Source organism: Quercus lobata, chromosome 2, assembly GCF_001633185.2.
Source record: "Quercus lobata isolate SW786 chromosome 2, ValleyOak3.0 Primary Assembly, whole genome shotgun sequence".
Taxonomy (NCBI): domain Eukaryota; kingdom Viridiplantae; phylum Streptophyta; class Magnoliopsida; order Fagales; family Fagaceae; genus Quercus; species Quercus lobata.
In genome coordinates, this window is record NC_044905.1 from 40,397,330 (window position 1) to 40,413,989 (window position 16,660).

General features: G+C 41.5%; 2 protein-coding genes across 2 annotated transcripts; one reads left to right on the top strand and one right to left on the bottom strand.

Annotated features, from left to right (window-relative positions):
• The first annotated feature begins 2,024 nt into the window (after positions 1 to 2,024).
• Positions 2,025 to 3,467, top strand: LOC115964404. The gene is made up of 3 exons (XM_031083724.1): positions 2,025 to 2,305; positions 2,351 to 2,885; positions 3,150 to 3,467. Exons 1-3 carry the CDS (start codon positions 2,025 to 2,027, stop codon positions 3,465 to 3,467), a joined length of 1,134 nt encoding a protein of 377 aa, XP_030939584.1.
• Positions 3,468 to 12,626: 9,159 nt separating this feature from the next.
• On the bottom strand, positions 12,627 to 16,452 carry LOC115964414. Its single transcript, XM_031083732.1, has 4 exons — positions 16,138 to 16,452; positions 15,727 to 15,936; positions 13,673 to 15,303; positions 12,627 to 12,633 (listed from the first exon to the last, which is right to left on the bottom strand). Exons 1-4 carry the CDS (start codon positions 16,450 to 16,452, stop codon positions 12,627 to 12,629), a joined length of 2,163 nt encoding a protein of 720 aa, XP_030939592.1.
• Between the last annotated feature and the right edge of the window lie 208 nt (positions 16,453 to 16,660).

Consider the following 16,660-nt stretch of genomic DNA (forward strand, 5'->3'; position numbering starts at 1 on the left):
TTTTTTTTTTTTTTTTCCTTGTTCTAATTCTATTCTATTTTTGGTAGTCTGCTTGGTGCCTTAATGGCTTTTGACGGTTAGGGATAATAATACTTTCTGAGGCGAACCTTGGTTGTCTCTTCACTGCCTCTTAAATTTGATTATGATAATGGTTACCTCTTCACTGCCTCTCTAAATTAGTTTATGATATTTGCCTGCTTATGTGTGTGGGATTTAAATATTTTGACTGCATAAGGGCCTTTGTATTTAGACCTCATTTGGTTGGAGGATGGAGAAAAAATGGAAAAGTGAGATGATAGAAAAAGTGGGAACATAAAAGAGATTTTAGTTTTTATCATTTGTGTTTGGTTAGGGGTGGAAAAGTGTGGAATGGAAAATATTTTTGTTTGGTTAAGAAGAAAAATGAGAGGATAAAAAGTGTGATTTGTATAAATTTACTTTTATGTCCATGTTACATAATATTAATTTTTTTATAGGAGGTTTTTTTTTTTTTTTTTTTTTTTTTTTTTTTTTTTTTTTTTTTTTTGAGAAAATATATAAGAAATAAGTTGACATATTATAAAATTGGCATAAGAAAATTATTATTATTATTATTATAAATTCCCGGTAGACAGCATAATTGAGATATCAATGGGCAATAGGTAGATTGAGAAAAAAACAAAACAAACAAAAACAAAACAAAGAAACAAATTTGTTGGTATTTGCTGCTGTTACGTTAATATTGGACAAGGAAAAGTAGAAAAGAAGAAAGTTTGAGCTTTAAATGGACTTGGACAAAGGAAAAGTAGAAAAGAAGAAAGTTTGAGCTTTGAATAGGACTTGGATAATAAAAAATAGAAAGGAAGAAAGTTTGAAGAGTAACGATGATGACAAACGAAGTGGCATAATTTGTGTTGTAATTTATCCACGTGACGAGTTGTAAGCAATGTTGTCAATTCTGTACCGTACCAGCTGGTACGGTTGGAATATACTGTACCGGTCAGTAATCCGGTACGCTCAACCCCCCTGTTTCGTACCGGAAAAAATACCGGCCGTATCGGCCTCGTACAGGCCAATTTCAGGCAATACCGGTCGATACAGAAAAAAAGTTTTTTTTTTTTTTTTTTTTGAATTTTTGTTAGGAAAGAATGGTAACTTATTTGCATTAACTTATTAGTATTATTTGTTTTCTTAGTATGCAAGGGTAACTTTTAAACTTTTTATTTTATTTTTTTATTTTTTTTTCCTTTTAATTGATACTAAAGTTTAAAACCATAAATAATTAGTTCTTAATTGAGGAAATGTTTTATGGTAAACTTTTATATTTATTATAATATATATATATATATATATATAAATATAAAAAATAGCAGTAAACCCGAAACGGTACACCGGTATTGATCGATATCCGAAATATATCGTACCGGTGGCCAAACCGGTACGGCCTCCGGTACGGTATTGACATCCTTGGTTGTAAGTGATAGAAGGGTGTTCTTACCATCATCCCTCTAACACTAACATCTTGTCACGTGGGCAAGTTGCGGCACAAGTTGTGCTATTTTATGTAATATTAGCATTACTTAAGTTTGAATTAGACTTGGGAGAGGAAAAATATCTGAAAAAATGAATGACATAAAAGATTTGTAAATTTTTAGTTTTTTAAAAATAATTATTAATTAGACAAACAATTTGAGTACTTGAAATCTTTATTTTTATTTATTTTTTTTTGATACCAAATAAACATGCATTAATTAAAGGAAAGAGTACAAAAGCCACTTGGCTCACAAAGGGATGGGGTTTAGCCTACATAGGTGGACTGGAAAATTGGTAGTGATGTAGGCTAAATCTATCACCCGAGCAAGAACTAGTCTAGGGACACAAAAGGAATTGGAGAATAAACAAGAAGTTTTTTTCTCTCTCCCTAGTAGGAGTTTTTCTTCCTCTCGTTTCTTTGAATACGAGCTATTCCTTCCCAAAGCTTTCTTTTTTGGGTTGTATAGTTTTTCTTAGTTGTTCTCTTTAGGCAAGTGTAAATTATTTTGGTCATGGACCCAAGCATTCTCTCTAGTTTGCAGAACCTACAACTCACAAAAGAAGAAGAAGAAGCTATTCCCATCTCAGTCTCAAACTGCCCGGGCCTTTTGGAAGAATGTTCCCTCAGCCTCTTTGGGCGGCTCCTTGTTGATCGGCAACAGAACCAACGTGCTTTGAAGAACACCCTCAGATCAGCATGGAAAATGGGTTCAGATATGAGGATTGTGGAAGTTGGAAACAATATACTCCAATTCAAGTTTAGCTCAAAATTCCAAATGGAGTGGGTTGAGAGGTGTGGGCCTTAGTGCTTTGACAATAACCTCCTATTGCTCTGTAGATGGAAAAAGGGACTGACTTCCACAAACATTTCCTTCACCCATTCTCCATTTTGGGTACAAATTTGGGGTCTCCCCTTTGAGCATATGTCACTGGACGTTAGGAAAGAAATCGGTAGCAAGCTATGTACTTTTTTGGAAGTTGATAGGCGTTCATGGCAATCTGACCAAGCAAAGTTCATGAGAGTTCGTGTGGAGCTGGAAATTGATAAGCCTCTAAGAAGAGGAGCTTATATTGTAAGCTCTGAAGAGGAACGACTATGGCTCACATTCAAGTACAAAAGGCTTCCTACGGTTTGCTTCTTCTGTGGGAAGCTTGGGCATGATAAAAAACATTGCCCAGCAGCAAGGGATTGGCAGACAGCTTGCCATCAATATGGGGACTGGCTAAAGGCGGGGTGGAATACAAAAATGGCAGCCAAGGAAAAAAACCTGAACAATGAGATGGTTCGTATGATCTCCGGTGAGAATGATGCACAGCTCTTGACCGGACAGGGGTTTGTTTCTGCATCAGCTTCTCTTCAACCTTCTGGTATTGTGGGCGGGAAGAGTACTCTAGAGAAATGTGACTCCTAGGGGAAAGGAAACTCCACATGTGCGGATGGAAATCTTGCTGGAGAAGTACAAGCTACCAGGGGACCAACTGAGCTGCTGAAGTCTGCTGTGACAGGACAGGTTTTGGGCGCCTTGGGTTTCCTTGAGACATCACGTGATCAGCTAAGGCAGCTCCCAACTGATGACTCTTTCTCTCATGGGCCAAAAAGCCTTGCTTCACAAAGCCCAAAAGGCTCTTTCTTGTAGGGAAGCCCAAGTACAAAAGCTCCATCAGAAACAAATGAGAAAGAAAAAACTGAGCTGTTGAATGCGGCCTTGGCTGCCCTTGTTGGTGTTATTTTTCAGGCCAAAGCTCAAGGAAAAGGAAAACAAATTTTAGGCAAAGGCAATCTGAAAAAAGTAGCTTGTGCAAAAGGGAAAGCCAGTGATGACCAAACTCTCGCGCAAATGCTGAAATTTGGAGCAAAGCGTTGGAGAGCGACTGAAGCTTCAGAGGAAGAGACCATTCGGGCTTCTAAACGCTTATGCGAACTAGTCAACTTGGGTCCTGCAATTGATGCTTGATCTTGTCTACACTTTGGTGCTTTTGGAACCTTGGGCTTTTCTCTGTTTGTTTGTTTTGTCTTCTTGAAAAGGGTGTTCAATAGGATTGTTTTATTGTTAAGTTGCTTAGCTAGCTGGTTCATCTTAGTTGTGCTTTGGTTGTTTTGGTTTGCTGGCCCTACGCCTGTAGGTTAGGCCCTTTGGGTCCGTTTTCCTTTTTGTCTTTCCTATTGTATGCCAATTTCGTGAAGCAATGAAATCTCTGTTCCCTTTCAAAAAAAAAAAAAAGGGACACAAAAGGAGAGAGCGTTCAGCCCCTGTTGTTGTAACTGGTTCAGGTCTGTAATGAAGGTATGCTCCTGCCACATTGGACTCTTTGATCCATTGCAGATCTGTTCTAGCCTTTTGCTGTTGCTGAGGATAATAAGTTTGTTGAAACCAAGCTCATTCGCCTTGATAATTGCCTCACCTACTGCTTCCTGTAGCACTAGATAAGGGGGCTTCCTTCCTTTGCTGACTCCACCTATAAAAAGAACTCTACCCTCCATGCTCTTTGCTTCATACTCATACCCACTCCTCCTGGATCTTCTGTTTTTGTGAGCTGCTACTTTGATGATTATTTGCCACTCATGATTTGGATTCCCCTCTGTCGAGTTTGTTGATTGGGCTTGCGAACTTGAATTTGGCTGTCCTTAAAGGCATCCTGGTACCTGCAAATGAGAGATTGGGATGTTAGAACCACTTCCATGGGGTTAGGTGTTTTCCCTTGATGGAGTATCATGTTTTTGTGATTCTAGAGAGTCCAAAGGATGGTGAAGCAGGATTGGAGGAACATCATCTTGCATTGCTCCAAAGGGTAGGTAGGAGTAAAGAAACTCGCTATCCACTGTTTTACAGAAACATTTGTTAAGTCTAAGGTTCTGACTCCCAAAATAGAACCATGCCATACAGCTCTAGCAAAAGGGCAGTTTAGAAACAAATGGTTATTGGTTTAATCACTATCATCACACGAGAGGCATCTGGTGGGAGCTGTAATTACCCTACTATTTAAGATTGAAAAAACAGGAAGACTGTCATGAAGAAGTTTCCAGATAAAATTAAGGATTTTCATGGGCAATTTTACTTTCCAAACTAACTTCCAGACATATTGGGGGATACCAAAAGGCCTCTCATTTGGAGTTATAGAGGTTTGGTCATTTTGATGAATCATTTGGTAAGCTTTCTTGACCCTGTAGTCCCCAGAGGGGGAATGTCTCCATAGCAGTTCATCCTTGTTACCATCAGTTCTAGGTAGGGGGAGATGAAGAATTTCCATACACGGGATATTGGTAGAATTTTCTAACCAAATCATATCTCCAAGTTTTTGAGTTTGGTTCAATTATATCAGCCATAGTGCCATCTAGAAGATTATTCTCAGCTAAGGTTTGTTCTGAACAATGGTACCAATCTAGGTGGGTGAGAGGTATATGATGACCATTACCTATTAGCCAACGACCTTGGTGTAAGGCAGAGTGGTGAGGGGTAGCAATGTTCTTCCAAGTCCAAGAATGGTGGGGTTTGGGAATGTAGCTCTGTAGGTTTGAGTTGGGGAAGTATTTAGCTTTGAAGGTCTTGGCCATCAGGGAATTGGGGTATCTTTGAACTCTCCAATACTGCTTAGAGAGCATGGCTTGATTCACTAGGTTGAATTTTTTGAGGCCTAATCCTCCCCTGTCCTTTGGTTGACAGTGTGTCCCAATTCAATAAGTGTAACTTCCTTACACCAGGCTCATGACCCCATCAAAATGCTCTGGTGATAGCATTTAGTTTGTTGCATACAACCTCAGGAATTCTAAAACAAGAAAATGAATACAGAGGCATGGATTGCAGGACAGAGGAGATCAAGGTACTTATGCCAGCTTGGGACAGCAGTTTGGCCTTCCAACCTTGAAGCTTTGCTTGAACCCTATCTATAAGGTCCTGGAAATCAGATACTCTTTTTCCTCTAAGCTTAAACTTGATCCCTAAGTACTTACTAGGTTCCTGAACTAGGTTTAACTAAAGTGTTGAGGCAGGGGATTCCTGTATATTAGGAGAAATATTGGGAGAGCAGTACAATTCAGACTTGTTGAAGTTTATAGATTGCCCTAATAAGGAGCAATACCACAAGATTGTGGTTTTGAGGGCATTAAGGGAGCTTTTATCATTTTGGAAGAAAAAGAAGGAATCATCTGCAAAAAGAATGTGAGTGAATGAAATTCCATTCCTTCCTATCTTAACACCTTTAATTTTCTTTTGGTTCTCATCTTTGGTTAGAGCTATAGAAAGGATATTGGCACAAAATAAGAAGAGGTAAGGGGAGATAGGGTCACCCTGTCTTAGACCACTAGAAGGGTGGAAAGGTTTTGTGGGCTACCATTTAGTGGTGATATGACATGATTATAACTTTTTATTTTTGAACTATGACAAGAACCGAAAGAATTCTAGTTTATACAGTATCCTTAAAATATCATCTTGTGAACATATTAAAAACTCTAAATAAATAAAAAATCTTGTTTTGGCTTAAATAAATTTGCATATTTAAATGGGCGTTATGTATTACAGAGATATAAATGAAAATGAGTGCCAAAAAAATGTATATCATGCTAAAAACTTCACGTCTACCATTTTTTATGATAAGAGAAAAATGCATTGTCAAGAAAAGAAATAAAGGAATGGGGGAACCAGGCTAAGACAAAGGATTCAATTAGGAATAGATGAATGTAGAGAGGGAAAATTCCCAACCTATCACAAGCTGACATATCATACTACCAAGGCCACAAAGTATGGCCAATTATAAAGCGCCACGTACTACTACTACTATGTTCTACTATCACTATTTAGAAACCAGCAAAAATTTGCCAAGTGTCATTGAAATAAAAACATAAAAAGTATGCAAAAAACCAATCACACGTCAGCGCGTGTAAGCAATGATATAAGCTATCCAATCGATGTGTCACCTTGAAAATTAAGACATTTCGGCCAATCAAATGATGTCATGTGTCTAAGAGAAAAAGTCTTAAAACTCCTCCAATCAGGCTATGACATATGTCACCAATTAGACTCTACCACGTGTCGCTCAACCACCCCCAAACTCCTATAAATAGAAGCCTTTCTAAGGCATTTCTACACACCGAGACATCCAAGAAGGTGCACACCACAAGCAGCATCAAAGAAGATTCAAAAAGTACAAAAGCTCTTCTAGAATCAAGCCTTAAAACCTCCAGGAACTTCAAGAACTTTAACCTCGAATATGAAGAACATTCAAAGAAGAATCATCCAAATCATCTTCCTAGATCTTAAAGTTTGCTAGAATCAACCTCAAAAGCCTTCAAAAACTTCAAGAAACCACAAATTAGTGAAGCTCTGCAAATTCAAGCCCTAAAAGCTATAAAGAACTTCCACCACAGACCTTTGAAGACGAAGAACACCCGAAGAATGCGAAGAACAAAGAATTTCTAACAAGCTCATAGCCAGAGATTCGTTGTAATTCCATTTCAAAGGTCTTTGATCTATTCTTCAGCCAAATTGAAGGATATTCTATGTTCGAACCAAGATTACTTCCTCACAATTCCCAATTAACAAATCTTTCAAGGAGATCGAATCAAGGGACCATTCTATTGTAATTTCAGAGAATTGTACCACATATTGATCAATATAAATTTACATTTGTGAAACTATTTTGTTTGTTTGATTTATTTCAAACTCGAATTTAGTCGTCCACAATGAAATTGTGAGCTAAAAGATGTTTTGGCATGTCTGTACTCTCAATTGAGTGACGGAGCCACGTTATGACTGAGGGGGGCCCAAAAGTTTTGAAAAAAAAATTAGAAAACATATTGATATATGAATTATGAGAATTATTTTTAAAATTTTCAAGGAATATATCTACTTCTGGCCCCTCAATTCCCAGTAAAATATTTTTCTATATATATATATATATATTAAAATTTTTATTTTCAAGAAGAAATTGTGTTATAATTTGATTAGTGATAAATTGAAAAATGTATATATCACTATATTAAAATAATTGGATCTTCAAAAACTTAAGATAAATACATAGTTATTTTAACAATCATTTCAACAAATAAAAGAGACAATAATCATTTTCTAATTTTTCCTCCTCCATCCTTAAAAAACTTCTATGGCTTACTCTGGACTAAACTACAAAAGGAGACTATGAATAGCAATCAATGTAACTCTACTTTTTATCCTCAAAAAATTACAATATCACGCAACTGTTGTTCTTGCGAAAGATCAGCATCTGTGACTCTATTATTAGTTTCTCCCCCTCTTAATGTGTTCCAACTCTAAACTCACTGTTAAAGTTAAGTTTGATTTGCTCTTTCTTTTTTCCCCCTTCTCTTTAATCTTTAGTTGTTTATGAAGCAAACAACTGGTTTGCATTGCTCCAATTTCCAAGAGACCATGCACCATGTGTATGATTTGAAGTGGTTACCATGTGCGACGAGGCTTTTTTTTTTTAATGTCATAATTTTTCATTCATAACCAAATTTTCTATAACAACTTTCATATAATTCATGTATCACAAAAAGTCATAGAGTTACCAATTCACAATATATGTTGTAAGGACTCAATTCATAACAACCCCAAAATGATATTGGTTTAGCACATTAGGGGCCCAAACAATATAATTTGTAGAGCATGGGTGTTCAAGAACTAGATTAACCTTTCTAGAAGTAAAAAGATTCAACCTCACGTCTATAGATGGATCAGAGCCGCTATAACAATCGGTTTTTCTTTGAAACCAATACAATTCTTTTCTTTCTAAGTTTTCTTCCTCAGTCTTCTCTCTGTTTCTCTCTATGTTCCGATCCCTTTTCTGCATGCTCTCCTTTCATGTTATATACTACACTCTTTATTCCATCTTCACCACACACGTGTAGGTTGGGTTCAGGGGATCTCTTTCTGTCTCATCTAACACCTTCTGGAACCTCTTTCTAGTAACTGTAAGGCTGCTTCATCACTGTTCAGGCATCACTTCCACATTAATGCGGCTAGAGAGTTGGTTGAGAGGCAATTAATACGGAGGCAGCTGTTACCATAGATATTTGTTTGCCTTCTCTCTCTCTCTCCCACCTTTGGCCCCTTATCCCACCTTGAGTGGTGACGTAGGTCCGAGGTATGTTTGTAACCAGATGGTGTCCTGATTGTCCTCGGACTCGTATTATCGAGAAGGGTTTTGTCCTCGGACAAATACTAAACTCACCTTTCGTGATATTCCCTCTTCCCTTCGTTTGGTTACCCCTTCAATCTGATATGGGCCTTCTCGGGCAGGTTTGCCTCCTCGGATGGGCCACAGGCCCAATTAACTTGACTTTAATAACTTTAGTGACTGACCGGCCCCCACAATAGCCCCTCAAAATCTTGCTTTTCGACTCCTTGGGAGAAAAGATGGATTTTGACGTCATAAGCCCATACCCAGTCATGTTTGGAGGCATGCTTCTGACGCTTCAGTATCCCGATTCTAGCAGCATTAAATTTTGGTGACGTCCTTGTCTCCCACGTTCGATGGTGAGATGCAAATCAAACGGTGGAGGGTCTATCTCGTTTTATGAGCGGGAATTTTACCGCTCATAATTTCTACACGACTATAAAGGCGTTCTCAAATCAATTCTCTTTCTTACCTTTGGTGACCACACAGTTCTAGAGCTCATACACTGAACCTGCCTTTCTCCCTTTTCATCATTTTCCTGGCGCCTACAAATAATCACATCTTGTCCGAGGTCCCTCTTTTAAACCTGTAAGTCTTCTCAAAATCTTTACTACTTTTATCTTAAATTCGTTAAGTTCTCTACTAAATCCTTTAGAAAAATAGGGAAAAAGAAGAGTCCATTTCGGTGTCTAGTTGAGTCCGAGGAAGGTATCAGAAATTTCCGCTCTAAGTACGGGATTCCCTCCACGGTGGGTATGAGATACGCAGCCCAAGGGGAATGGGTCGATGCTAGGCAAACAGGGGAAGTGGTTATTCCCATGATTGCCTTCATAGAAGGCGGGATGACCATCCCCATGGGTAGTATTACTAGGAGCTACCTTAGTTTCTTTAGGCTATCCCCTACCCAGTGTGCCCCAAATATGTTTAGAGTTTTGGGAAGTATAAATGCTTTGAACGAGAGGATGGACCTAAAACTGACCCACCATGATGTGAATTGGGTGTACAATCTCCACCACCAGAAAGGGCAGGGGTATTATCTTAGGTCGAGATATCCCGAGGTGAGGCTGATCCAGTGCCTTCCCACTTCGAACAAGAACCTAAAGGAGGATTTCCTTATCTTCTCCGGGGAATGGCATAATGGTCTGCCATGCCCCACGGTGGAAGGAGTACCAGGTGAGAGTATAGTCAGAGATTCATAACATTTGGTTTATGTATACGCTTTTTTTTTTTGTCTCGTGATTCCTACCTCTAACAACGCTTTGCTTCAATTCAATGGTTCTGCAGATAGACGTTACACAAAGCCCAACCTTAGGTTAGTCAATAAGGCGAGCTTGGATAAGGTATTGAAAGCCGAGATATATGTGAACGAAGCTGACGGCCAGCTCCGGGCAGCACATTTAATCCTCGGCTATACCCCCCTATCATCTGCTTTCCAGGCGCCGAAGTACGTTATTAGAGCCCGTGATCCTCGGCTTCACCGTATCTGTGTTGCCTATACAGGGTTCATAGTCCCAAAAGGTATTCCACTTCCCCAATATACATCCCGTACCGGGCCTTTTTTCGTGGCCAAAGTCTCGGCAGGGGCCTCTTCATCCCGGCTTACCCCCCGAGAAGAGGAAGTAGAAGAGAGAAAGGAAGAGGAAAAAGACGAGGAAGAAGTTGTAGAGGTCTCTGAAACCTCGGACGACTTTGGGATTTTTGATCAATCCATAAACTCTAGGGAAGATCCCGACGAGATGGGGATACAGAGAAAACCCCAAAGAAGCTTGCTGGAGTTGATGGAAGGTCAGCCCGGGAAGAGTGCGCTGGCAAAATCAACACAATCCCAGGCTCCATCTCTTCCCGCTAGATCTCCTCCTCCTGTTCCTCGCCAGTCTTCTCGTCAACCTCCTTAGCCAGCCCGTCCTGACGCTGCCGAGTTAAAAAGGTGCAGGGAGCAAAAGGGCAAGGAGGTGGCAGACATTGGCAAGTCTCGTCCTACTCGCGAGGAGGATGCCGAACGAGCTGCAAAGAAGCAAAAAACCAGGCACCAAGCTACGCGGGGCCAAGAGAGATATGATTCCCAACCTTCTGAGCCACAAGCATGGTTGCCAGCACCTATGCACGGTGGGGAGCCTCTGCGAGATGATGCATCTATAAGGGACTTCAACGGCGGCATAGGGTGTCACGTAGCCTTGGCCATAGAGGAAGCCTTATTGCTCCCAAAAGATATGGCCGAAATAAAGAATATGAGGAAGAATGAACTCACCCTCGACAATAAAAGATACTTGGGCATGGTAAGAAGCTGACTTTTTTGCTCTTTCCTCATACGATCATTACTCACCAATATGTACTTTTCACTGACTATAGTGTTAACCTCTTTTCTACAGATTATCCAAAATACTTTCAAGCTGGACGAGATGCTCAATATCTGCCCCGATCAGCTAGATGATGAAAGGAAGAGACGGACAACGGCTGTACAGACCTTGTCCAAATTTGAACAGGACTTGGCCGATGTAAAGATAAAGTTACATGCTGAAGAGCAAGCTCGCAAGAGCGCCGAGTCGGCACTAGAAGGCTATCAAAAGTAGGCCGAGGATCAGGGGAACCGCTTGCGTGAGGCGAATGCCGAACTGAAGAAGGCTCAGGAACAAGTCCTAGTTCTTAAGAAGCATTCGAAGGAAACCCAAAAACTAAGGGAGCGAGCTAAAAAGTCCAGGGAGGAAGCTGAGAAAGCAAAAACCGAGGCCGAACGGGCAATGAATGAAGCTGAGCAGAGAGGCTATGAGGTTGGTATAGCTGAGACTGAGGAGGCTTTGAAAGCCGAGGTTCCGGTGGTGTGCCATATTTACTGCGCAAAAACTTAGGATGAAGCCCTTAACCGTGCTGGGGTGGAGGATTCATCTGAGCTACGAAAGCCAGAAAAAGTATTCTATCCTGGGGTGATCCGTCCCTCAACTCTTCTACCCCATCAAGCTGAAGCTCCTCCTTCAGTCGTTAACCCTAATGAGGAGGTTTTGCCTCACAGTTTTCCTTCCCCTGGCCAGCCAGAATAAGCTAAAGGGGGGATTGTCCCTCCAGGAGCTTCCTCGGACAAGACCGCAATTGCTTCGGAGGCAGAGACGGCCTCCCAAAGTTTTCAACAGGATTTGGCTTCCACAGTCTTGCCAACTGGGGGCGTTACTAAGGATAAAGAGGGAATCACTATTTAAGAGGCAGACAAATCTGCCAACCAGGCCCCGAAGATCCAATTCAAATTGAAAAAGTAGGAATTGTTTTGTAGTCTAATTAGAAACTTAGTAAGGACTCTCATGTTTATTTTCTTACCGCTCTTGCTGCTTTATGCTATTTTTGTACTTGTTCACTGTGTTACTGTAATTTGGACGGGTTTATTTCAACTATCTTTTGTTTGCATGGGGCAATTCTACTTATAAACATCGTCAATTGGCAATTAAAAATAGATGATAAGCATTAATACAACGGGGTCTTAGGGAGACGTTTTAGATACGCATGTATTCTTTCCAATCAATTGAAGCTTTTTATAAAAGTTCAAAAACTGAATGAAATTATGCCTTTAGTATTTCGATTGTACATTAAATGACGTTCATAGATTCCTCTTTAATACTTCAATAGATATTATAGGGCGTTAATTTCTACTAAGTTTGTGATCCGAGGACCTGCCACAACTTAGTTACTGTTCAACACTTCAATACACCTCATAGGGTGTTAATTTCCACTAAGTTTGTGGTTTAAGGACCTAACACAACTTAGTTTCCGTTTAACATTTCAGTACATATCATAGGACGTTAATTTCCACTAAGTTCGTGATCCGAGGACCTGACATAACTTAGTTTCTGTTTAACATTTCAGTACATATCATAGGACGTTAATTTCCACTAAGTTTGTGATCCGAGGACCTGACATAACTTAGTTTCTGTTTAACATTTCAGTACATATCATAGGACGTTAATTTCCACTAAGTTTGTGATCCGAGGACCTGACATAACTTACTTTCTGTTTAACATTTCAGTACATATCACAGGATGTAGTAACACAGGATGTATGGTTAACGTAAGTTAAAAGAAAAACTCGAATTGAACTACTTTTATTAATAATAATACCTCTTGAGATTATTTACATTCCAAGGATGAAGTACAGCTTTTTCATCTAGGTCTTCCAGATAATAGGCTCCTATTCCGGCTACAGAAGTGATCCGATAAGGCCCTTCCCAATTAGGTCCCAATTTTCCCCAATTTGGATTCTTGGTGGTTCCCAGAACTTTTCTCAGCACCAGATGTCCTACGGCTAACGGCCTCAGCTTCACATTGCTATCATAGCCTTGCTTGAGTTTATGCCAGTAGTAAGCTAGTTGAACCATCGCGCACTCCCTTCACTCTTCGATCAGGTCCAAACTTTTCTCCAACATCGCATCATTATTGTCCGAAGAGAATGTACTGGTCCTTAACGTTGGGAATCCCGTTTCCAAGGGGATGACAGCCTCGGCCCCATAGGTCATGGAAAAGGGAGTTTCCCCCGTTGAACGTCGGGTGTTGTTCGATATGTCCAGAGAACATGTGGCAATTCTTCCACCCACTTTCCTTTTGCGTCATCCAGCCTCTTCTTAAGCCCATTGACTATTACTTTGTTAACAGCTTCAGCCTGCCTATTCCTTTGAGGATAAGCCGGAATGGAATATCTGTTTCTTATACCCAGGTCCGAATAGTATTACCTAAAGGCATTACTATCAAATTGAAGTCCATTATCCGAGACAAGAGTGCGTGGAGTTCCAAATCGCCTGACAATGTTCCTCCAAATAAACTTCTTAACATCTACGTCTCTGATGTTCGCCAAGGGCTCAGCTTCGACCCATTTAGTGAATTAATCTGTGCCGACCAGCAGATACTTTTTGTTTCCTAGGGCTTTAGGAAAAGGGCCGACAATGTCCAACCCCCACTGAGCAAAAGGCCAAGGGCTGGAGAGAGGGTTAAGAATTCCTCCTGGTTGGTGGATATTTGGAGCGACCATTTGGCACTGATCACATTTCCTAACATACTCTTGCGCTTCCTTCTGCATATTTGGCCACCAATATCCTTGTGTGATGGCTTGGAGTGATAGAGACCTTCCCTCTGTATGACTTCCATAAATGCCTTCATGCAATTCTTCTAGGATTGATTCTGACGTCTCAGGAGGCACACAGAGCAGGTACGGCCCAGAGAATGACCGTTTGTATAACTTTTTATCCTCAGATAACCAGTACCGAGGAGCTTTTCTCCGTATTTTCTCAGCTTCTACTTTCTCTTCGGGCAATATGTCACTGTCAAGGAATTTCAATATGGGATCCATCCAGCTCGGCGCTAGACTGGTCTGATAGACTTGGTGAACGTCCTTTTCTGGTGAGGTGGGGGTACGCAAGTCTTCAACGATGATCAACCAAGGAAAATTCCATACTGAGGAAGTGGCAAGGGTTGCCAAGGAGTTGGCATCAGTATTTTCATCTCGGGGAATATGCGATAAGTCGAAAGACTCAAACTTCGCTTGCATACTCCTAACCTGGCTCAGATACCCCTGCATCCTTGGATCCCGGGCCTCCAGTTCTCCTCTCACCTGGCCGACTACCAATCCCGAGTCCGAGAATAATTCCACTACCTTTCCGCCCATTTTTTGGACCATACTCATTCCCATCAACAAAGCTTCGTATTCCGCTTCGTTGTTAGTAGCCGAGAACCCTAACCTCAATGACTTCTCGATGATGACCTCTTCGAGGGATATCAATACTAATCCCAATCCTGCTCCCCGTTGGTTTGCTGCCCCATCCACATACACCCTCCAAGAGGACCCGCCTTGTGTGGATATTAGGCCAACCGATTTTTCATACATGTGGTCTTGCTTCATATTAACTTCTTCTGGGCACTCGGCGAACTTGGCCACCAGATCGGCAAGGACTTGACCTTTCACAGAGGTGCGAGGCATGTACTTGATATCGAAGGCACCCAGAATCATGCCCCACTTAGCAATTCTTTCGGTGTAGTCTGCACTTCTTAGTATGGACTTGAGGGGTAGCTGGGTCAAAATAACCACAGTATGGGCCTGAAAGTAATGCGGAAGTTTGCGTGTTGCATGGACCACAGCCAAGATGACCTTTTCTAATGACAAGTATCTCACCTCGGCCTCATGAAGGGATTTGCTTACATAGTACACTGGCCTTTGGACGCCACTGTCCTCTCGTATCAAGACGAAACTAACTGCATGAGGGGCAATCGCCAGATAAGCAAACAATACCTCATCCATCTCAGGACTAGACATGATAGGCGGCCTGAATAGGTATTCTTTCAATTGTTGGAATGCCACAGCACACTCCTCGGTCCATTCAAATCCTCGCCACTTATGCAATAGACGGAAAAAAGGGTGACACCTCTCGGCTGACCTTGAGATGAACCGGTTTAAAGTAGCAATCATTCCCATCAGTTTCTGTACTTCTTTTGGATTCCGAGGTGCTTGTAAATCGTTAATGGCCTTAATTTGATCTGGGTTCACTTCAATTCCTCTATGGGTCACCATGTAACCCAAGAACTTCTTGGAACCCACATCGAAGGAGCACTTCGAAGCATTCAAGCGTAACTTGTGTTTTCTCAGTATCCTAAAAATACTCGTGAGATCTTCTACATGCTCGGACACCACTTTACTCTTCACAACCATGTCATCGATATAAACTTCAATACTTCTACCAAGTTGTGGTTCAAACATTTTCGTCATCATGCGTTGGTAGGTGGATTCGGCGTTTTTCAAACCGAAGGGCATCACCTTGTAATGGAAGTTCCCAATTGGGGTGACAAAAGCAATCTTTTCCTGATCGTCCGCGACCAGCGGTATTTGGTGATATCCTTGGAAGGCATCCAAGAAACTCATCCTAGGATGACCCACGATTGCATCCACCAACTGGTCTATCTTCGACATGGGAAATGGATCTTTGGGACAAGCCTTATTAAGGTCCGTGAAGTCCACGCACACCCGCCACTTTCCAGTCTTCTTTTTTACCACCACCGTATTGGCCAACCATTGAGGATAAAAAACTTCCTTGATAGCCCCAGCCTGTTTGAGCTTGGCCACCTCACTCCTAACAGCCTCGGCGTGCTCCTTCGTTGGCCACCGAGGAGGCTGTCTCCTGGGAATAACGACGGGATTCACATTAAGTCGATGACAAATGAAATTCGGGTCCACACCTGGGGCTTCATATGGGTTCCATGCAAACACGTCTACATTTTCCCGGAGGAATTCCAGCAACCTCTCCTTCTCTTGCAAAGGCAACTTAGCCCCAACCTGGAAGAATTTTTCCGGATCACCGGCAACAGTTACCCTCTCCAAATCTTCACACTCTACCTTATCGGTTGGTACATCCAAGCGTAGTGTTGGGGGTTTTAATTGCTATAATTTATTATCGACCGTAGCCGAGGTTTCTGCCTCTGGCCGAGGCTGTATGGCCGCTACTAGGCATTACCGAGCAGCCGCCTGGCTCCTTACTATTTCCAACACTTGGCCTCCGGATGGATACTTCACTTTCTGATGCAAAGTAGAGGAGACCGCTTTAAGGGTATGAAGCCAAGGTCTGCCCATAATAGCCGTGTACGGAGAGAAAACGTCTACGACAATAAAGTCCACCTCCACCACATCTGTACCTGCTTGTACAGGCAGTCTGATCAATCCTTTGAGAGCGACCATCCTTCCCTCAAAATTTACTAGAGGGGAGTTGTAGGTTGCTAAATCCTCTGACTTCAAACCAAGCCCCTTATACAAGTCTGGATACACTATATCCACAGCGCTACCTTGATCTACCATCACCTTTCTGACATCGTACCCGCCAATTCTCAGCGTGACCACCAAAGCATCATCATGGGGCTGTATGGTTCCAACCATGTCCTCATCCGAAAAGCCCAAAATCAGAGGGACATCCATCCTGACTCTCTTCGATACTTGGGAATGCTCCTCGGCCAGGGGTCGGAACACCGACAGTACCCTGGAAGGGCAAGATCCAGTCCTCCCTGGG

Coding starts and splice junctions, on each gene's coding strand:
- LOC115964404 (XM_031083724.1), top strand. CDS start 2,025: ATGGACCCAAGCATTCTCTCTAGTTTGCAGAACCTACAACTCACAAAA. Junction 2,306..2,350: donor CAAATGGAGTGGGTTGAGAG/GTGTGGGCCTTA, acceptor ATTGCTCTGTAG/ATGGAAAAAGGGACTGACTT. Junction 2,886..3,149: donor CTCTTCAACCTTCTGGTATT/GTGGGCGGGAAG, acceptor TCTTTCTTGTAG/GGAAGCCCAAGTACAAAAGC.
- LOC115964414 (XM_031083732.1), bottom strand. CDS start 16,452: ATGGTAGATCAAGGTAGCGCTGTGGATATAGTGTATCCAGACTTGTAT. Junction 15,937..16,137: donor GAGGCCAAGTGTTGGAAATA/GTAAGGAGCCAG, acceptor AAATTCTTCCAG/GTTGGGGCTAAGTTGCCTTT. Junction 15,304..15,726: donor CCGAGGCTGTTAGGAGTGAG/GTGGCCAAGCTC, acceptor ATGGTTGTGAAG/AGTAAAGTGGTGTCCGAGCA.